The following is a 23,369-nucleotide window of genomic DNA, read 5'->3' on the forward strand; positions in this document are numbered from 1 at the left end:
GGCGCAATGAAATACTTTTTTTATTACTTTTGCATCAAAATATAGAAACCATTTATGATAATTTAAATCCTGAAGGATATGTTTCGTTCTACCTTAATGCCTTCTTCATCATTGACTCTCCGAATCATTTTTACACACATCTCAGTAATTTTGGGAAATGTTGGTTGTTCAATGCAGATATCCCTAAGTATCTTTATTACTCTTTTTCTGACACTGATCCCAGTATCCTGTGAGGAGAAAAACATTATGCTCTTAAAAAGAAATCAGACATATTATTAATGTATTATATAAATTATACTTGAAGATCACACAATCTGACCTGAAAAATGCATTCAGAAAATGCAGCTAGAATATTCTGGAGTATATTTATAGAAAAGGTCAGCATAACTTTATTTGCAACAATTCTAAAGGTTTGGGCTGAGTCCTCAAAACATTGAAACACTTCCTCCATTTATATCATCCCAATTAGGAACTCATGATATTGCAAATGTATAATGCCACTTCTTAATTCAAGATCTTACAAGCTAGATGCACTGATGCTTTAGCTACTGTTTATGAACACCCAAGACACTTTGTAAGTCTGGACTGTAATACTTCAAAATCCTTTGAATAAAGCTTACGGATGATATGTGCAGCAAATATTTTCCATTTTCCTAGGCTTCATCTAAGGAGAAGGATGAGTAGCTTCATTTCACATTACTTAATTAAAAATATGTTTAATCTAAATGCCAGGATGAGTGCCTTTATGCATCCTCATATGGACATTTCCAAAACACTTTACAAACATGTTTTATCATGTAACTATAGCAAATGAGTAGTATTTGACTAAAAACCTAACATGAATGCTAAAAGCAAGTGTTATCTTAAATTAACACTGTATTTAGTGTATCATCCAGGCAAAACCCACTTTTTATACAAAAAATCTAATAAAAAGCCTTTTAAAGCACTAAAACATAGCATAAAAAAAAAGTAGTTTTATCTTTTATTTTCGTTTGGATTACAAATGACAACTTTAAATTATGATATTATAGACTCTTCATCACCTACACTGCTGAACTGCTCTCAATAACCCATATCCGAGACTTCAGAGATGGGGCAAAATTCCTCATTTCATTTAATCTGTGCCTCAATAAAGGAACGAAAAGGAATAAAATTCTGATTCTGTTGCAGTACAACTTTCTATGTATATTTACTTATTGATGTATATGCTGGTTCTGGCTGGGGTAGAGTTAATTTCCTTCCCAGAGGCTGGCGTTTGGGCTGTGTTGCGGTTTGTGTTGAACACAGAGTTCATAATAGAGAGATGTTTTTGTTATTGCTGAGCTTGCACAGAGCCAAGGCCTTTTCTGCTCCTTGTACACTGGGGAGGGAGTTGGGGGTGCATGGGAGGTTGGGAGGGGATACAGCCTGGACATGTGACCCCAACTGACCCAAGGAATATTCCAGACCATATGACATCATGCTCAGTATGTAAAGTGGGGGGAAGAAGGAGGAAGGGGGAACATTTGGAGTGATGGTGTTCATCTTCCCAAGTCACCGTTCCACAGGATGGGGCCCTGCTCTCCTGGAGGTGGCTGAATACCTGCCTGCCTTTGGGAAGGGCTCAATGAATTTCTTGTTTTGCTTTGCTTGTGTGCATGGCTTTTGCTTTCCTTGTTTAACTGACATTCTCTCAACCCAGGAGTTTTCTGGCTTTTACTCTTCTGATTCTCTCCCCAGTCCTGATGGTGGGGTTGTGAGCAAGCAGTTGCATGGAGCTTGGCTGCTGGCTGGGGTGAAACCACAACAATGTAACAAAGCCTCACTGAAAACAAGCAATGCATTTTAGAAGGTTGGTCTTAAATCATGATGCTCCCCATTAAAATAATAACATTCATATAACATACTCTTGGAATCATCATTCCATATTATTAACCATCTAAACTCAGTTGAAAACAAATTTTCCAATGACACATCATAAATAAGTCACCGTACCAATATTCTTTCAATCAGCATATCATAATACTGTTCAGCAAGCTGAGGACGACAGAGCACAAATCGGCCAAGAAGCTCCACAGCTGCTTCTCTTACACTAGTGGAGTTATCCATTAGCCGCCCATGAACTCCTCGTTGCATATCCAGCTAAAAAGGAACAAATAAAACACAAATCCAAAATAAGAATTAAAGATTTCTTTTAAGTTTGACAGAAGAATGCATATACGTGATGGATATTTCAAATTTTTTTACCCTGGCTAGAATACTGGGGTCTACAGCAACAACCTCAGACAGACACTTCATGGCTTTTGTTCGAACAGCAATTGCATTTTCACCAAGTACACGCAGAATCTAATAAAAGAACAAAAACAAAGATTCATTTGCTTTGGAAAGGTAGCAAACTGTTTAACAGGCAACAATGCAGCAGAATAACATGCAAATGAAGTAACTAAAACAAGAAGTCCCTTCAATTTAAACTCTACTTTTGCCATTCACTTGTGCCTTTCATCATGGTTCTTTCAATGGAAGAGATGGATTTGGGCACTATCATTTTAAGAATGGCTCTATATGCAGATCACTATAAGTAACAGAACTTAAACTAAGCTAAAGCAAACCAGCACCGGAGTCCAAACATGTTACCATGACAACATGTTAGTGCTCTTCTCCCAGAAATAGGAAAAAAAACCACACTGGTTAAACAACAGCTTCCAAAGTGACAGTAACATGCACTGCAAGCAAGTAATAAGCTGGCTTGTATTTTCAAATTAAGATCAATTTAATGAGTTAAGATCACCAGATGAGCATGTATCTGGCAGAAACTAAGAGATTTCAACATTTTGCAATTATTTTTTACTGTGTACATCTAGGATATTGATTTTGCCATCTACATCCATTAACAAATAAAATAATGCATGTACAATATGACATATAAAATGTATGCAAGAAAAAAAAATATAAGCACTTATGTCATTGATACAGAAAGCACATGGTGTTATTGTGGCCTGTTAAATACTCATGCTCAACAATGAACAGATATGGTACACTACCACAAAAGTGTTTGGAATCAGAAACCAACTGCATTTCACTGTACTAAGACTTCCAGCACAGTTTACCTGTGTCAAATAAATATCAAAGCTCTGGGCAAATGGCCTCATAGAGGCCAAGTAGCGAACAATCAAACATGCATCTTCATAGTCCACAGTATCAGAATTCATCCTGCAACAAATTCAAAGTTTTAATTAGGACGTGTTTAACAAAAATGATTAAAAATGTCAAATGCGTGGTTAATAAAGCACTGGTGCTCAAACGTACTTTAATGTACTGAACTGAGATGGAGCAGTTTTAATGATGCTGCGAAGAAATGTTTTGCGACCTTCCGCTCTGTGCATGATCTGCCCTGTGGTCTCAACATCTTTTGCATGAGTTCCTTCAGATGAGTCCTCATCCTTCTGAGATTTAATTGCTTTTTCTGTCTCCATAGTTGTATCACGGAACCACTGAGCTATATAAAACTTCCGAGAAAACTGGAGAAATACAGCAGGATACACAAAAACCAAAAAGAACAGATGTAGAAGAGTGAAATTAACGGCTATATGAGAATAAGTGAGTTTAATGCATCAGCCCTATTTCAGAAAACACAATCAACATTATACGTTAGGGTGACAATTTAATCGAATCTCTAATATGCATGACCAAAAATAGTTTTATTCAGTGCATGTTACTAAAATTATTTTTATATAAATTTGACATCAGAAAGCTGAAATTTACCACTAATGATGCATCAGTTTCTGTGTTCTCATCCAGATAATCTAGCAAAGCCTTTTGCAGCTGTTGAATTTCATCTTCTCCTCCTGAAACCTATTGGAAATAGAAAGATAGTTTTAAAATAGAATATTGCACAGTGGTAATTATCATCTGAAAATCTGTATGTCCACATATAAAATACACTGAAATTAATGTTCTGCAATTATCAATACAACTAACAATTTTTTAATCAATTACTTCTAACCTTTATAGAGATTAAACCAAATTAGACTGTAGCTCCAAAGTAAAAAAAGATTAACAGCAGAATAAGACTTGGTTTAAAACAGACTGACTGATTTGATTAATTTTAATTTTATGATCTTGTGTGAAGACCCTCTATTCCCAAGGAAAAACAAAGGGCTGAAATCACACAGAGTAGACTGAAAAAAGATTTAACCTATAAAAGGCATCATTAGCTCTCTCAACAATATTAAACACCGAAACAATGACTTTACAGGTGAACAAAGGATAAAAGGCAAAAAAGTCAAATGAACATAAATATGAAACACAGACAAGAGTAAAAACATATGGGAAGTGTCAAAGAAATAAAAATAAATTATCCCTCTGCAAAATATTTGGTATAAATGTTTTCAGGTTTAAAACATCAATACAGAGAAAGTACAGCAAGTATGCTCAATTCATTAAGCAAATAATTTACAGAGGTTATTTCCAAACACCCCTGAACTCTAGCACTAAAGAATCATACTCTCTGAGACTCAAGTTTCTATCAGGTCAAAAACCTTGAGAACAAACATACATTTTATAAAAATTCCACTTAGTGCATAAAGTCTATCTACAGAATAGGGTAATATTAATTTTCCTGTGTAGCACTTTTAAGATGCACAAAAAGGATTACACATGAAATATTATTCTGAGAACTATGCATCAGATTTGTAAATACCTAAAATGTATGAATGTTAAAACCAGAATATTTTTTTACAAGAGGCTATTTTATAGGAAATATGTATATCCTGATCTCTTAAATAATTCTAGCCTACGCAAATTAAACAATGATTTTGTATATGACCATCAGACAATGTACTTTTCCCCATATAGGGGTTAGAGATCAAATCAGTATCAATTAACTTGTTAATGAATCAGAAACTAACTTTCTCAACACCTACAAGACAGCATAAACCCAAAACCATAAAACACTCTTTTTTCCTTAGTATTATACTGAAATGTGCAGGTCCTTGCAATTGTTGATGCTACAGCAGAAAAAAGGGGGTTTTTCCCCTCAAATTAATGAGTTCAAGAATTCAAAAGACGTCTACAGTAGATATAATACTAATGTAGGTTTATTAATTTATATTTGGCACTCTATGATGCGCAAATTGTGATTTGAAAGTCTGGCCTTTTACCAATGTTAAATTCTGTGGATAAAAAGGCTGAAAAAGTTGCTTGATGAACCTTAACTGCCTAACTATTTTAAAAAGTAAAAAACCCAGAACAAGCAGAAAGAAACTGTGAAGCCCTCAACAAATCATATTCAATATTGATAATAAAAGTAGAAGAATATTTTCTGGCTTAAACTTCTTCAGCTACAAAACACTTTTCTTCTTCAGCAATAAAACCTGTAACTTAGAACCATCAACTTCTGTATGAACAGCATAGATTGAGAATCTTGTCACAGATGTAGCACATAATATAGCTTGCAAACAACAGCAAGTGGAAAAAGGTACAAGTCCAGAAGATCAGCATATCAAGAGATAAATTAATGAAAAGCATGCACAAGTGTTCAAATCAACTTGACAATCTATGACAGATTTCTATTAAAAAAATCTGTTTAAAAATGTCAAAACAGAACAGATTTTCTCTTAAATCTAATTATACAATTCATGAGTCCAAACCACAACAGACAGAGTTATAAGCACTCATCAATCACTGGGAATTATCCTGGTAATGATATCAGAGGGTAGAAGGAAATATCAAACAGTCTAAGTATTCAATTTAGCAGGAAAGAAAAATTTGCAGAGATATAAGTTCATTTCTGAATGAAAAGAATAATTTACGATATTTCTAATGACTAAAGCCGAATATGTCTACCAATGGATCTTATTTTCTTGCCATTTGAGCAACAAAGTGAAGCTTAGGTGTCGTGCACATATTCAAGTAGTTATTTGTTCATATGTTACAAATCACTTATAAACAACACAGTCTACCCTGAGTGATTGTACTGTATAATATACACTTTTCACAATGCCATCATTTATGTTAAGCTTCCTGAGTAACTGAAAAAAGCTTTTAGTGCTCAATTGCCCACAGCTATTTTATTTTCTGTGGATGCCAATGCCTAGTTTCTGCCTGATCATGTAAAAAACTCAAAACAAATAGAAAAATTCAGGTCACCACTAAGGTATGTATCTTTTTAGAATATCTTTCAATATTATTATATAACTTCTGGAGATAAGGAAAGAGAAAAGGATTCTTCTAAAATATTTCCCTATGAAGTTTAATGTACAATTGTCAAAATCACTGCAAACGGAGAATTACACCCCCTTAGCACATAGAAGTATAAATTATAATCAAACATGAACATAAAGATTTGACACTATACATAGTCAAATATTCCAACGGACAAAAGTCATGGGAAGTATCAGCCTCATGAAGGAGTAGATGAATTTTGATACTTTATCTGAATGCCTGTAAATTGCATGAGTTTTACCTTCAAAATAAGTCCGTAACAGTCATCATAAAATACATATAGTAGATCTGGAGTCTTTTCAGGGAAACCACCTTGATACGACTACTCAACTTTAGATCTCATCATGCTGAGAACAATTAGTAGTTCAGACAGAAAAGTATTGCATCCATACGAAATATAAAAGTTCACATTTTTAAAAATACCCATAAGGCCCAAGATTTTCTTAATGTACTACAGAGAGCCCAAATGCACATACTGCTTTGTTAATTGCTGGCAACCTTGCAGATTTGGAAACATTTTGATAAGGAGCATTAACAGAAATGCAAACATGTATTCTCCAATGAAAGATATATGCAATTCTAGTAAATAAAACCCCACAAAAATAACAACCCCCCCTACACACACAATCAATATCAGTTCTATCACATAAAAACTAACCTTATAGGCCTAACAGTTTAACTCTCAAAAGTCTCTATATGAGTACCATAAGCTCAATTACCATTTTGCAATAGGAAATGCACATACATGCATGCACATACATGCACACACACACAAATATATTTTAAGGCCTCTTAAGATATAATCCAACTGTCACTCCATTATTTCATCTATATCCTCACCAGAAAATTTGTTTTACCATTTTAATTACCTATTTAAAATGATCACTAGGAAGATGGTGTGAGAAAGACATGAATTAACAAATGTGATACTTATAAATTGAGTATATTTGATTCAGAAATCTGAACAATGATGAAAACTCATTCCTCATAATGCCAGCTTTTTGCACATCTTTAAAATGCTTAGGCTTTTAAATAGATACATCTCAATCCAACTGGCATGGGATCTTTCACACACCTGTTTGAGTATTCTGGCTATAGAACCTTGATCCATTTTGCTAGTAACTGCATCTTTCCTGAGTCTTGCAGCTACAGTTCCAAGATAGTCAAGCGATGCAACTCTTAATGCCATTTCTGTAGATTTGTTACTGAACTGGTGAACCTAAGAAAAGCAGAATAAGCTGTTATAAAAACTATTTATTTCTGCAACTGAGATTCTTCTTACAAGACAGTTTGACCTTATTAAAAAGTCCCACCTGATTTTGATGCTGCTTAAAGTTATGTAATTTACTATTACATCACAGATACAGTCCTCTACTTTAGAATAATGTTTTTTTCCTTTATTGAGTCTTGTGCCTTACAAATACGCCTGTTATAAAAATATATATTTTAAAAAAACTAAAATAAACCAGACATCTAGTAAAGCAGATATTCTTCGCAATAATATAGCACCATAATACATCTTTCTCATTATTTACACAAGTATAAAGAAAGCTACATTTTACCAGGAACATGGCCATAAAATATTTTCCAAATAAAAAGCTCAAAGTACTCTATTAATTGCATTTTAATACTGAAGAACAACTCTCAGAAAACATTACTACAAAAATATTCACATTCTCTAAAATGTCACAATCTGTAAGTAAATGTACCACTTTCAGACCAAACCTATAAAAGACCAAACTACTTAATTGTTTTCAGGTTCTGTGCTAAAGGAATAGTTCAGAGAAGTATGGGACTGGGAGAGCAAAGTCCCTCCCACTCTAAGTGAAGATCAGGCTCATGACCACCTGAGGAACCTGAATGTCCATAAAACCTTAGAGAACCTTCCAGTTCCTGAAAAGGGCCTGTAAGAAAGCTGGAGAGGGACTATTTGCAAGGGCATGGAGTGATAGGACAAGGGGGAATGGCTTCCCACTGCCAGAGGGCAGGGTTAGATGGGATATTGAGAAGAAATTTTTCCCTGTGAGAGTGGTGAGGCACTGGCACAGGTTGTCCAGAGAGGCTGTGGCTGCCCCATCCCTGGAAGTGTTCAAGGCCAGGTTGGACAGGGCTTGGAGCAACCTGGTCTAGTGAAAGGTGTCCCTGCTTGTCCACTGCAGGGGTGTGGAATGAGATGAGCTTTAAAGTCTCTTCCAACCCAAACCATTCTGTGATTCTATGAATAACTACAGGTATTAGTCTGACTTTTTTCCTAATGAATATGAATGAAACTATTGGATAGCATCCAAAAAAGGGTAATGAAGATGGTGAAGGGTTTAGAGGGGAAGCCGTACAAGAAGTGGCTGAGGGCATTTGGTCTCTTCAGCCTGGAGAAGAGGAGACTGAGGTCAGACCTCATTGTGGTCTACAACTTCCTTGTGAGGGGCAGTGGAGGGGAAGACACTGATCTCTTCTCTGGTGACCAGTGACAGGACCTGAGGGAATGGCTGGAGCTGTGTCAGGGAGGTTTAGGTTGGATATCAGGAAAAGGTTCCACCCTCAGAGGGTGGTCAGGCACTGAACAGGCTCCCCAGGGCAGTGGACACAGCCCCAAGGCTGCCAGAGCTCAAGGAGTGTTTGGACAATGCTCTCAGGCACAGGGTGGGATTGTCAGGGTGTCCCGTGCAGGAACAGGAGTTGGACTCAATAATCATTGTGGGTCCCTTCCAGCTTAGCATATTCTACGGTTCTATGAATATCTAAACTTATTAGATGCTATAGAATGGCATTTTTTAATGTGGAAAATGTCATGGAGTATTAGAAGAGGACATTAATGAGAAACTGTATACATATGACCTTTACTAAGTTCCATATCAATGATCTTCTGACCTAAATTTTATTTTCTATGTATTACATAATAGTGATACATGTAAGAATATCCTTACATGCTGCATGCATGTGTCAACAATCAGAAAACACTCCTGCAATAGTTTGAGCTGAAATAAACACATTTTATCGTAATAAGAAATAAATTAATATAATAGTTAAGAACAAATATCCCTTACCAATAGTCTTCCTAATAAGCTAAGTAGCAACTCTGCAGCTGGCCATTCTGGTTTATTGACTGTGGAAAGAAGATCTTGAATAAAGTTCTCAAACAGTGGTCTGTAATCTTCTTCCCCTTGTTTACTGCCACATCTGTTTAAATCAAAATGCATGTTTGCAAGTGAATTTAAGAGGCATTTAAGCTTTTCTTTTGATGCAAAGAGAACTAATCCTATTTTTAGCCAGAAAACCAGTTTTATGCAATTCTAAAAAAAAATAAAAATCCAAACTATTAGCAGAAAAATTGTTTTTTTCCATTTACAGACAAATAGTTCAAACATTTATCACTCCAAGTTGCACTGCAAATCAAGCAGTTAATCCAGGGTAGTAGAATTTTGTTCCTAAGGTTTTTTATTTATTGTTTTGAGGTAAAGTCTGCATTAATTTGGATAAACAAAGTAGGTAAAATTCCAAAGCTCAAGCTAGAGTGGGGTATTTAGAAGGTGTTGTATCCTAAAACCTGGTCTGACTTAACTCACAGTGATAAGGCATCTCAGTATTATGTTCCAGAAAGGTTAAAATCAGAATATTAAAAAATCAAAAGATAACATATGTGATAGTGTTTCACCTATATGTGGCATCCCTAACTTTAATTATATCAGAAGTATGCAGAGAAATGGCTAGGTAGCTCATAAACAGCGTTTTGGCTTAACAACAGAAATCAACATGATAAAAACCTCAGGACTTCTTCTTAAAAATCCTTTGGTTATTCAGATTTGTTTTTTTTCCCTGCTGAGCTATTGACATTCCTAACTTTACCTAAATGAAAGTAATTTTAGGGTTTTTATATTTTGATCATTTTGATGACTGAAATAATCTGGTTTCATCACTTAAATATTTACTCAGCCTTCTCTTCCATGTTTCAAATGAGCAAAAAGATCCGTGACAAAAGGATCCTATATAAATTATCAGACAAATTCTTAAATGTGTTCTTAAACTCTGCAGACTGTTCCATAAAATTTTTTTTCCAGACAGGTAGCTCTCTCAGAGATCTATAAAATATATTGTTATAAGTAACTTTATTAGTAGTCATTTAGGATTGCAAAGTGGTTTGGTTTGTCTTAAGGTGTGACATTTTATTTGGAGTTGGTTTCATCAATATACCAAAGAATGCAACAGTACTTACTTCTTAAGGAAAATAGAAAGGAAGTTTTGTGCTGTTCTCATGGCTGTTTCATATGAGTTAGTCATAAGCACATCTTGATCCACCTAAAAATAACAAGATGTATTTTTCTAATATTTTAGCATGCACAGAAATATAATTTCCAGACCAGCATTTCTCATTCATCAAATAATTAGAGCTGGCATAAAATTAAAAGGCTTGATTGCTAGAACACCATCATAAAATATTATACCTACAAAGTCATTCCTGTAGCAAAAAAAAAAGAATTATGGCTCTTAAAAAAAAAACTTACTTTTTTGTTTGATTCCTCCTCTGAATTAGAATCTTTTTCTGTTGATGGCAAATGCACCACACACTGAATAAGCTGTAGAACTAGTGCTGTTACCATCTGAATATACATAGGCTCTCCATCAGTGTCACTGCTGTTTAATCTGTTAATAAGACAGCATTAGCACTAAAACTAAACAAAAAAACAAAAAAAAAAACCCAAACCAAACCAAACCAAACAAAAAAAAAAAGCAGATTTTTTTTGTCCTAAATAACATCTTTCTAAAATAATAATCAAAGCTAGGAATCTGTGTTATACACATTTGTCTTATCATCTGCTCTCTTATGTAGTGAAAGATTTGGTCTAACTAAAATGGTAAGCATTATTCTCAGTCCAAAGAGATGAACTGAAACAGCTCACAGATGGGACATCAGAGTGTCAGTAAAGTTCAGCAGCAGAAAAATCTTCAGAAATATTTAATAAATCAAACACATCCATGCAAAGGCACTTACTAATAGGCTGATTCTGTATAATGCCATATCCATTTCCAACACAACATTAAAAAAAATAGACCAATAGACCAAGCTTGTAATAATAATTTATTACGTATATATTATTCAATGTATCTGAATTGTGCAGGAATTTTAAATGAGAAATTAGTGACCATGACCTGGACTGGCTTCTAGAAGAGTTACACCTATGGTAATCTCAGGTACTGCAAGAGACAATAAACTTTAGTATGCAAGACTGTCTTTTAAGTTGGTATGACCAGCATGAATACACTCTACCTCACATTTCTCCCTTTCCAAGTGACTTAACCTGATAAATAGTGTGGTGTTTACTACCCATATGTACATCAACACCACTTAATGTTGCCTTTAACAATATGAAAAGGTGATAATCTCTGACATCATTCTCCCTTAATTATCAAAATAATAACTGGACACAAAACAGATTGCAATTATCTTTATATAGTTATCTCTAACTACTTGTACAGAGAGAATATTTTCCTGTAAAATTTTAGGTAAGCTGCACCCTTTATGACTATAGCCACAGACAGGGAATGTCCTTCAACAAGTTAGAGCTAGGGCTCTAGAGATAAGCAGTGCAGTCACGGCCTTGAGACAGTAACTTCCTTATAGTAAAGGTCCCAATTCAAAGAGGGTATTTACCATTTATGCTTCCATGCCTAACACCTTCCTATTTACTAGATCTCTCTGATGTCTATAAACAAAACAATAGGAAATACTAGGAATAAGCACTCATGTTAACATTAGAATTGCTGAATTCAACTTCAAAGTTTCCATAAATTTAATTTTCCTGGATATTTCCTGTTCATCCACCCTGGGTCAGGCAACCTATTTCATTGACAACTTGTCTGTCTCCAGGGAAAAGATGTATGGAAGCAAGGAACAAAATCAATAGTAAAACCAAATGTTTTAGAATAATTTGCAGCGCCCAACCTCAATTTTAATTAAAATCCATCCCAGGTTAGGTTCTTTCTCTAATTTAACCTGAAACTATACTATTATTCAGAAGATGCACTGAAATCCAGCTGAGGCACTTGAAAGACAGTTAAAGCGAACTGAGTAGTTTCTAAATGAGACTCAGTCAAAGGAGTATTAGATTGATTTCATGGAAAGAGTGCTCTGAGGATGTCCTCAAAGAAATTCAGCCACAATTTTCCTATTATGCTTTAGCAATGACATTGTATAACATCCATATAAACAGAACCAAAGAATTTTCCAAGAAAAAACTTTTGAATTCATAATAACATTACAGTAATTTACATACTTAGTGAGACAGATAAGATATTGCAATTAGTTTATGTTGGGGTTTAGGATCCTTTCCTTTCTTTCTCGAAAAGAATTTTTCCCCATATGTGTTGCTAGGAGACAATAATGACCATGTACTTAAGAGACAAAAGAAGTGGCCACAGATCAGGGGAGGGGTGCAGCTGGTTACTCTCTCTTTTTACCTGGGGGTTTCTCTGGGAACGGCAGAGATACCGCGAGTATGAAATTGGGCTGGGGAAAAGGGGTTGGGTGCAGCCCCTAGCTCTCTTGTGCTCACGGCATTGGGGGGGAGAGGCGGGGGGGGGAAGAGGCTGCTGTTGCTGTGAGGAGAATGCATCACCACTGCGGGGCTCCATATCCCGCTGCCTTTCTTCTACTGTGAGTGGAGCTTTGCTCATAACAGTGGCCGTTGCACTGAGACCTCATTAACACTCTACTTCACCAAAGAAATGACCCCTCACCATCGAGCCCCTTTCCCCCCCAAGGGAGCCTGCTGTGCTCAGGAGTGGGGCTGTTGCTGCCCAGCCCCCTGCCATATCTTTGCTACTGCTCCAGGTTTTTGCTACACTGTATGTAGCCCCAGCATCCCCTGCCTGCCAAGATGTTCCGCGTTCCCAGCTACAGCTGCGGAGTTTCTGATACATCTCATCTACCAACCCCGGATTTTGCTCGTTCCTGCCATGCCAACTTGCTACTTCCGAGAGTCTTGCTGGGGCACGGGGATTGACTGCGCCTGGGGGTTTGTAAAGCAAGCCCCTTTCCCATCCCTTCCCGTCTCGGCCAAGCTGCCATTAGCCGTGTGGTCTTCCAAGCTTGCACCACAGCGCCCCCTGCAGCTGTGGGGGAATCATCACACCTGCCCTGCCCACTGGAAGTCACCAGCGCCCCTGCCAGCTGTGACCATCACTACACCAAAGGGGAAATTATTTAAAGAGCAGGAAGAGACAGTTTATTGGGTTTTCTGCTCTTGTTTGTTGTTGTTACCATTGTTGTTTGTTTGCCTTGTTATACATATACATACTAGTAAAGAACTGTTATTCCTTTTTCCCATATCTTTGCCTGAAAGGCCCTTAATTTCAAAGTTATAATAATTTGGAGAGAAGGGAGTAATATTTTCCATTCCAAGGGAGGTTCCCACCCTCCATGGCAGACACCTGTCTTTCAAACCAAGACATTTTGGAAGCAGGCATAAATATGATAGCATAAGAAAGTGATTATTACAAAATACATTTGTCAGACAATTCTGCTCTCACTGTAGAGGTTTTGAAATATCAGCCTCTTAACAAAACAGAGCTCATGGAGTCATGGATTTTTAAAGAACAAGTTAACACTGAAGCCTAAAATCCTACATCTAAAAAACTGTAAATGTTGCTGTCTACAAATTATCAATCTATGTCAGAATTTACCTGAAATTTCTCAAACTCCTCTTGCTGGTTGGTAGTCTTGCGAGAGAAGTGAAAATTTCTTCTAGTATTAGCTGTCTATGTTTTTCATACCTGGAGAACACCTATTTAACAGTAACATAATTGTTAAAAAACTATTTGTTGTTACATAAAATATCAATTGTTAAATAGATTTAAAAAATTATATATAGAAAAATACTCTTTACATGACATTTAAATAAATTATATTTAATGCATACCTTGCTTTAAATGCATTGCTTTGTTTTTTCAAAGCAAGCATTTCTTTATAAAATACATAAAACCCTTTTCAAATATAGCTTTGTTAATCTTCAAATAGCATAAATGTGTAATAGCTCTTAAAAATATAATGTGTTTTAAATTTTGTTGCCAATACTACAATACACTGAAAGTCAAACAGTGTAAGGCTAAGCTATCAGACTCCAGTATAGAGCAAAAGTCTGTGGTAACATTCATTAAATGAGAACACATGTATAGTTTTAGAGCACATTTGAGAAAACTAAGCTTTGATGTTTGCCTGACATGACATATTAATTCAATTTATGGAGTCAGGATTGTAGAGTTTGCCTCTCCTTTTGTTCAGACAGAATTACTTTTATAAATACCAGAGTACATAATCTTTACAAAGATGAAAAACTTTCACTTGAACAAACACATCTGTGTTGCACTGCAGTTTTCCTGAAAAAATATTTTATCTGCCCCATGAATTTTTCCCATAGCCACCTCTTCTGAGGAAAAGAACTTGTTCTATTATATAGTTCTATTATATATTATATAGGGTGTTGTATTGCACTAAATAGTTTATTTAGTTGTTGCACTGGTGATGGGCAATTTCTACTGAACATGTTGGGTAAAGTAGATGGGTTTTCCCCCTCCCTCATCACATGGTCTCCCCCTCACACACCCCCTGTTATACACACCTGGTCTGTCCCACAGGTACTTCGCCCCTCCCCAATGGCATCCCATTGGCTCTGGTTCTCTCTCCCCCGCCCCTCACCCCCTAGGGTATAAAACCTCCTGTGTGAGAGTTCCAAGCCCTATTTTTTACCTGGGTGACCCCATCACCTGTGTCCTGCCCCAAGCCAATAAACAGGATACTTGCACCCACATGGAGAAGAGCGCCTCTCGTCTTTTACTTTCGTCTATGCGGGTCCGTGTGGGCTAGAGTCTTAAGCTAGCCGGATTGGACTCATATAAGGCCCAGGAAAAACACAGATTGCTGCAATAGAACTATCCTACTAGTTCTATGGCTTATACCATTGCATAAACTAATCTTAACAAAGGAGGTAAGAAAAATTACACTGTTAAGATTTCTTAAGATGAGAAAGAACAGGTAAGAGGAAGGGGTTTATGTTTACACTTTAAACAGCATAACCAAAATAAAGTAAATTCCTTGGCTTATGTAGGCTATTCTTCCTGTAGAGTACTCTGCAAATGGGAGGAGCTCAAGTAGCTTTAATATTGTTCCTAGATTTTGATACCAAACTGTAAAACCATGCAAGAATAAAATTAGTTCTAAGCTCTAATACTCTACCAGCAAAAATATAGCCTATGTAAATGCCCTAATAACTCTCAGAAGAACATGAAACTACTGAAAATTAAAAATTACTTACTGCAGTCACTAATTTGATGGCACACAGCTGTAGTTCACTGACATTTTCTACAAAGAAAGGTGTTATTCCCATAGATGATATCTATCAAGAGAAAGAAGTTATTGTAAGTATATTTGACTATTAAACTGATATTTATGCATTTTCACAAGTAGATTATTCATTCATCAGGTAAGGTATTCAACAACATGTATTCATTCATATGGTTTACAAATAAAGTTATTAAAAGATATTTTAATACACTCAGATTCAACTTTTCTTAAGTGTACAATAAAAGCTATTTAAGATGTGAACATTACTACAGAACAAACTAGTCACTACTGTTAATAATTCAAAAGTTTGTACTGGTTGCATATTTCATGTCATTGAGACAATTACATTTTACAGTCTCTGGAAAAAGAAAAAAATTCTCAGACAAAAATTTTTCTAATAAAACTTACTTGAAGAATAGTTGTATCAGTGAGAAGCTGTATCTCTAGCAACTCTGACAAACTGCTGACAATGTCACAAACTTTGTTATATAACATCACTATTACTCTTTGCTTGTGGGTGGAACACTTGGCACGTTTTGCTTTTGAACTTAAAACACCACCTAGAAAATAAAAAATATCTTTAATTTTTTCAGTATTTCACATCAGATATTAGAAAGATTATAATCTTCCTCAAAAAATGTCTCCAAAACAAGTCCATGACTACAGCTTTGTAAATGAAATTTTTTTACAAAAGAAAAACTATTTAGTAAAATCGGCTGGAAAGTAAGAATTTCATATTTTCATAATTGCTTTGAATTCTGGATACAAGATTCTTAAAACCGTTTTTAAATACCTGCACCTCAAGATATGCATATGACAACAAAATGCAAAACATTTAGCATACTAACCACCATGAGGATCCACTCTATACACAGGATCATACTGAGGATAGAGAGTGTTTTGCAAATGAAATTTTGTGTATTGAATAACTCTTTCTATTACATCTTCAATATATACAGCTTTAGGCATATTTGGTGATGTCATAATATTGATAGCAGTAAGACAAGCATCAGCAGATTTTGTCACTCTCTCCATAATAAGATCTCTCCATAATCTCTCCTCATCTTCAGTGTCATTGTTCTGTAACAGGTGATAGAAAACAAGACTGTAAACAAGAAGTTAAATTTTTTTCCTTACCAAGTAAAATATAACATTATTTTAATACACTTACATACACACATACAAAATGCAGTATTACCTTTATGATACAAAAATAGTTTGGTTTAGAAATCAACAAATGTTTGTTTTACTAGCAAAAGGTTTGTAACCCTGTTGGGGATTAGGTTTCTTTCCTTTTCAGTATAGAATTTTTTCCCATAATTTGCTAGGAAACACTAACAACTGGGTATTTCAGAAAACAAAATAAGTGATCAAGTTCAGGGGAGGAGGGGATCTGGTTGCAGTTCTCTTATCTGGGAGTTTCTCTCAGAGGGGTAGAGAAAGCACAAGAATTAGGCACGTAAAAGACGGGGCTGGGGCAGCTGCTAGCTCTCTCTCAGCTTTGGAGGAGGACGATCAGAGCTGCTGCTTGGGGAAGGGAATTCACTGCTGCTGCCGAAGCCCAGCCTGGAGCTGCTTCTTCTGCTGTGAGGTGAGCCTCTGCTTGTGTGAGCAGCCACCGAACTGGGACCTTATTAACACCTACCTCACTAAAAGAGGGACCTATTACCATCTGCTTGGGTGCCCAGGATCCTGAGCTTGCCTCTCCCTGCCCTGCTGGGAGCCGGTCTGCTGCTGCTCCGCCCCCACTGCTTCTTCGGCACTGCTCCAAGTTTTTGCTGCACTGTAGCCCTGCACCCCCTGCCTGCTGAGACATCCTGCTGGCCCAGCTTGCTGCTTCTGAGAGTCCTGATGGGGTACTGGGATCAACTGCCCCAGGGGTTTGAGAAGCAAAGCCTCTCTTCCATCCCTTCCCATCTCGGTCAAGCTGCCATTACCGCATGGTCCCCGAGCTCACGCCACAGCGCCCCCTGCAGCCGCATGGGGATCATCGCACCCGCCCTGCCCACCGGGAGCCACCAGCGCCCCTGCCAGCTGTGACCATCACTACACCAAAGGAGAAAGTGCCTGCGGCTGAGAAGGCTGTTGCTGGGTTCCTGGTTCTGTTTGTTCTTAATGCTGTAGTTGTTGTTGTTTGTTTGCTTTATTATACATACTAATAAAGAAATGTTATTTCTATTCCCATATCTTTGCCTGAGAGCCCCTTAATTTCAAAATTTTAATAATTCGGAGGGAAGGGGTTTACATTTTCCATTCCAAGGGAGGCTCCTGCCTTCCTTAGCAGACACCTGTCTTTCAAACCAAGACAAACCCTAAGTTACAGGTCTTCAATATCTCACTGTGTTCTTCTAGTAAATCACAAAGAAGCTTTCTGTGTATCATTGGGAAGCACTATGAAGGAAGACTGTCACATTCTCTATTTGATAATTATGTACCTTAATCAAAATCTAAACTCATTCATCTAGTGTTTTCTTCAGTGGCTTATACATACCAGTTGCTGCTTTGATCAGTCTAATTTTTGCCACTAGAGAGAATTCTTACACAAAAAGACTGTTAAGTCACACAAAACTCATGAAAATACAACTTTCTCCAGAGACCAACTCATCTATATCAGTGGGTTTAAAACATGTCTTATCAAATATGACCATATAAGGACTCAATGATCCTTGGGGGTCCCTTCCAACTCAGCAGATTCTGTGATTTAGATTTGGCACAGGGTATGGAATCTCTGTATTTCTGTGTTTGCACAATTCATAAAACATACATGAGGTTAATTATGACCACACAGAACTACTGAAATATTGTAATAATGTTATTAATAGCAAAACCAAGTGAAATTTTTAATAACTTCTCTGGTACAGAGAAAAATAATCTTTCTTGCCTGTATAAAAGCACAGGCTGTTATATTTCTTCCACTGTGGAAGGAATGTTTTATGGACACATAGAAAAGTAGAAAATAAATGCCCAATAGTGCAAGTTACACCAGTTACCATGAATATCTCAGGATGAAACTATAATACTTAAAATTAGGTCCAAAGATAACCTAATTGCTCTGATTACATGTTTACTATAGTAAAACATACTGAAATAATAAACTATAATTTTACTTCAAATCTTAAAATTTGGCAATCTTTTAAGCACATGCATATTAAATCAGGAATTCATTTCAGACACATGCAGTATTTGAAACTATCACAATATAGGACTCAAGTGAAGAAAACCCTATTCTACACAATGGTGTGAAACAATGTAATTTGAAAACTCACATGGTTAAATAATGTGGAAAGCTTTGATCCATCTTGAATATTCTTCTCCAAAATATTCAAGACTTTTACTGTTTTATCTGATGAGAGCTAAAACAAGAAACAAAACACATCAAGCAACTGTAGAACATAAAGGCTTCCAAATTGTGGAAAAAAGTCCAATCTAAGTATTGGATCTTGATTTGTCAGGTTTCTGACACAGCATGCTTTAGAATGCTGATAATAGAATTAAACTAGTGAAAATATGTTCTAAGACTGCAATCAAACTTAATTTTCAACCAGAAAAATACATAGAAATATATTTTAAATTGCATAACTGTAATTATTGTTGTATAGTTATATGCTTTTGCATTTGCTTCTAGAAACAGAAATTTACCATATCTGAGTATCAATCCCAAATTCTAGCTGACTATATAGATCTTTATTAAGACAAAATCCTAGTCCTATGGACAAGCAGAAATAAAATTCCCTGATACTTGAGTTCTAATAAAAAGGAAACGTATTCTCAATAACAGTTAATTTTAAAAATTAGCATGTTGAAAAAAGTAACTCAAATTCACTTGCTGATGTTCTACAGAATTGCGATTAAATAATCTGTAGAATACGCTTAACTCCAGAAGAATTAGTTTCATTCATCCAGATACTATTGGTGCTCACCTTTAGAAGCAACAAAATTCTGATTTTATGCATACATGTAAGTTTTATGTGAATAAAACAGGTAACAGAGGTTACGGGTGAGAACTATCAGGAAACAGAAACACTCAGGCTAATATCATGCTACAAAGGAAGGTAGAGAGACCATAGAAAGAGCCATGAAGAACATCTAAATCTCAGACTAAAGAAAACCCTTCAGCGTGACTTGTATAAGTGGATTCACAGACACTTCATAAACATAAAAAATGGCAATGAGGAGGTAAAGTAAGAATTTAATACAAGACTGGCCAAAGCCGATAGTTCTAGGAAGATAAGGAAAGCAAGAATACTGTTTCTAAAGGTGTGATACCAACAGTTTGTGCCAACAGAAAGTTCCCCTGAACAGAAGGTGGGAAGAGTATGGAAAAGAAATCACAATATGCAGTCTACAAAAAATTATTCTTGTTATTAACTTAAGCATTAAATCTTTAAAGTTTGAAAGGACTCTTAGGAGAGAGGAAGGGAGTGGGCAATTCAGTGTGATGCTGGATGGACATCAGATATTTACATTGCACTAATGGCATATATCAGCAAGGGTGGATTTTTTGACTTTGCCAGCAGGTTCTGTTTTACTGTGGTTGCTCAACAGTAGCTGTAAGGAGCAAATTATGTGCTTTTGTGAAAGTAGATTAATTATTAGATTTTACTGCTCAGGAATGTGTTACCTATTGGCATATAGTGCTCTGAGTCAGCCCTAACACAGAGGACCATTTAAGTCTTGGCTTCAGAGACAGTAACAGTTAAGATGTGGGAACTTTTTAAGCACTTCAGCAGAAGCACAACTGTTCACAGTATTTGTCACAGATACACCTGAAGAGGGTGGAATATTAGAGGGGGCACAATTTTTTCTATGTTTAACAAAATTAAATGTTCAAAAAGAGTTAAATACTATGAAGATGTACCTTGTCCATAATGCCCATTGCCTTGATTTTTGCAGATTCACTCCCCAACTCACTAAGCTGATGCTTTCCCAGTAGCAGTTCTTGTGGAATCTCATCATCATCACCTTAAAAGAAATTAATTAAAAATTATCAATCACATTTCTAATAAGACTTCAAGGAAACTAGTATTTAAGAGTCAATATGAAAAAGCCAACTGAAGAAAAAGAAATCATTTTCCAAATAGCTAGCATATCATAGTTCCATCTAATGAAGACTGATGATGACAACTTTTGGTGGTGTTAAAATGACTACTTGTTAAATACGACTGAAAGACATAGATTAAAAATATTTTTAATCCAAGGTTGTAGACACCATAGCTGTAGTGATTTGCTTATCAAGTTGCTCCCTTTGTTCTAGTTCTAAAACATTAACAAATGATCTGTTATCCATTTCAAAATAAAGTCATGTTGGTCAACCTGAGCTACTTCATCAGACACTTATGCTAAATTGGCTTAGTTTCTACTGAAATGGATAAGGAGCATATAGTGATTCAGTGCCCCATCCATAAGAGAATAAGCACTCTGCTGCTGAATTGAATAATCAATCTCTGTCGGGCCAAAGGCCACAACAGATGCAAAATTATGTGCCTCGGAAATTACCGGTGTATTTGGTGTGTATGTCCAGGTTTTGGTAGCAGGGGGACTAGAGGGGTGGCTTCTATGAGAAGCTGCTGGAAGCTTCCCCCATGTCTAACAGAGACAACGCCAGCTGGCTCCAGAATGGACTTGCCACTGGCCAAGGCTGGGTCAGAGATGGCAGTGATGCTGCAGGGATAATGTAGTTAAGAACAAAAAAAAGTTATTGTGCAGATGTAATTGGGGCGAGAAAAGAGTGGGGTGAGAATATGTGAGAGGAACAACTCTGCAGACACCAAGGTCAGTGCAGAAGGAGGGACAGGAAGTGCACCAGGTGCCAGAGCTGAGATTCCCCTGCAGCCCATGGTGGAAGACCATGGTGAGGTAGCTGTGCCCTTGCAGCCCAGGGAGGGCCACAGGAATGCAGAGATCCACCTGCAGCCTGTGTAGGAGCCCATGCTGGAGCAGGGGGATGCCTGAGAGGAGGCTGTGACCCCATGAAATGCCTGTGCTAGAGCAGGGTCCTGGCAGGGACCTGTGGACACGCGGGGAGAGGAGCCCACACTGGAGCAGGTTTCCTGGTAGGACTTGTGACTGTGAGGGACCCACACTGGAGCAGGCTGTGCCTGAAACCAACCCCATGTAAGAGTGACCCATGTTGTAGCAGTTTGTGGAGAACTGGAGCCCTTGGGAAGGACCCATGTAGGAGAAGTTTGTGGAGAACTGTTTCCCATGGGAGGGACCCCATGCTGGAGCAGGGGAAGGACTCCAGCTCCTGTCCCTGAGAAGTGTCAGGAGCAATGGGCAATGAACTGACCATAAACCCCATTCCTGTTTCCCTGCACCACTGTGAAGAAGGAGGAAGATCTGAGAAAGTGGGGGCAAGGTGTTTTTAAGGTCTTATTTTACTTCCCATTATTTTGCTCTGATTTTGTTAGCAATAAATTCAATTAATACCTCTAATTCAAGCCTGTTTTGCCCGTGATGGTATTTGATGAGGGATCTCTCTAGGTCCTTATCTCAACCCATGAACCCTTTGTGAATTTTCTCTCCCCTGTCCAGCTGTGGAGGGGAGTGAGAGAGAGGCTTTGGTGGGTGCCTGGCATCCAGCCATCTTACATTAGCATTCTTTACAAAGATACGTTTGACAGAAGATACCCTAATGATGTCCCAAAGAGGTATCCTTTCCACTCCAAGGGACTATTATTTGTCTCATTGTGATTTATGTCCCTTTTGGATTCTTCAGGGAGGAACGGGGATATTTTTCCTGTAGTAGCAAATGAAATTGGAAAGGTAAATGCCTCCACTAAAGGTAGAAGCCATATAAATGTGATATACCACAGTGTGTTTCACAGGCTATTAAATCACAAAGAAGGAAGTTTGAAAAAACAGAGATGCAAATTACTTTCTTGTGTTTTTAATTAAGCATTTTGAAAATTTTTGCCATATTACCAAAAGCTGTAAAATCCATGTCTTCTAAATTTTCCAAAATATTCTCTATTGAAGAAGCAAATCTTTTGAAAGTAGAAGAATCCATCATTTCTGGTGAAAAAGAAATGTATATATAATTATTTTATATACAACCAGAAAATACAAACTATAGAAAATAAATATTCTAAAATTACCTTCAGGTGTTAGTTTAGGTTCATAAGCTTTCCTCTTCTTTTGTTTTTCTTTTTTCTTCATTTTTCTAGCTACTAATTAAGAGAATAAAGGATTGTTTACACTTTTTATGCTTATATTCAATATTACATGTAAAGATGTTTCTTTTGAAATGTTTAACATATCCTTTAAAATGCACTAGTATTATGGAAAAAAATATTTGTTTAAACCATCAGTTACCCTCACTGAGGCTAGGAAGAGGAGAATAATCATCCATCTCAGAGTCATTGGGACTGCGATTACGATAACGGCCACTACCAGAAGTCCTCCTTCCTTCATGACAATAACCACTTCTCCTATGGTCACCAGAACTTCTTCTATCATGTTCTTCATACTCCCAAGCTTCATCTCTATCCTTTTTATGTCTTTTACGAGAAGCTAGAAATAAAATGCATTTACATTATAAGGACAAAAATTCTACTTTTAATAGCTAAAAATTATACATTTGCAAGTTAAATACTATCATATAGACATTCTGTAAAACAAGCAAACACTCTAAAACTATCATATAAAAATATGCTATGACATTATTCTAACAATTTCTACAATTCTAACAAATTTGAATTACATGAAAAAAGTACCTAAAACTGGGAAAGATGAGCAAACATTTAAAAATATAAATTTACAGGGCATTTGTCATTTTACACAAAGGAAAGTAGAACAAATCAAAATAAGTTGCACTCTTTCATAAGAGAACACT

The 23,369-nt window shown here is 36.6% G+C and overlaps 1 protein-coding gene across 6 annotated transcripts in view; it reads right to left on the bottom strand.

The window, feature by feature from the left end:
• LOC103824654 (nipped-B-like protein) overlaps nt 1–23,369 on the bottom strand; it is a 176,156-nt gene that overhangs the window by 25,043 nt on the left and 127,744 nt on the right. For 5 of the 6 annotated variants that reach the window (XM_050986310.1, XM_050986311.1, XM_050986315.1 and 2 more), the window contains 19 exons: nt 22,850–23,047; nt 22,633–22,704; nt 22,460–22,549; nt 20,394–20,497; nt 18,802–18,888; nt 16,384–16,615; nt 15,944–16,095; nt 15,507–15,587; nt 13,879–13,979; nt 10,701–10,839; nt 10,412–10,494; nt 9,246–9,378; nt 7,277–7,420; nt 3,742–3,831; nt 3,286–3,497; nt 3,087–3,189; nt 2,227–2,325; nt 1,975–2,121; nt 93–227 (listed from right to left, as the gene is read on the bottom strand). In XM_050986310.1, the coding sequence (XP_050842267.1) occupies nt 93–227; nt 1,975–2,121; nt 2,227–2,325; nt 3,087–3,189; nt 3,286–3,497; nt 3,742–3,831; nt 7,277–7,420; nt 9,246–9,378; nt 10,412–10,494; nt 10,701–10,839; nt 13,879–13,979; nt 15,507–15,587; nt 15,944–16,095; nt 16,384–16,615; nt 18,802–18,888; nt 20,394–20,497; nt 22,460–22,549; nt 22,633–22,704; nt 22,850–23,047 (2,402 nt within the window). The remainder of the gene's footprint in view (nt 1–92; nt 228–1,974; nt 2,122–2,226; nt 2,326–3,086; nt 3,190–3,285; nt 3,498–3,741; nt 3,832–7,276; nt 7,421–9,245; nt 9,379–10,411; nt 10,495–10,700; nt 10,840–13,878; nt 13,980–15,506; nt 15,588–15,943; nt 16,096–16,383; nt 16,616–18,801; nt 18,889–20,393; nt 20,498–22,459; nt 22,550–22,632; nt 22,705–22,849; nt 23,048–23,369) is intronic. The other variant, XM_050986312.1, reaches the window with a different exon arrangement.

Source organism: Serinus canaria, chromosome W (assembly GCF_022539315.1).
Source record: "Serinus canaria isolate serCan28SL12 chromosome W, serCan2020, whole genome shotgun sequence".
In the NCBI taxonomy this organism is placed as follows: Eukaryota; Metazoa; Chordata; class Aves; order Passeriformes; family Fringillidae; genus Serinus; species Serinus canaria.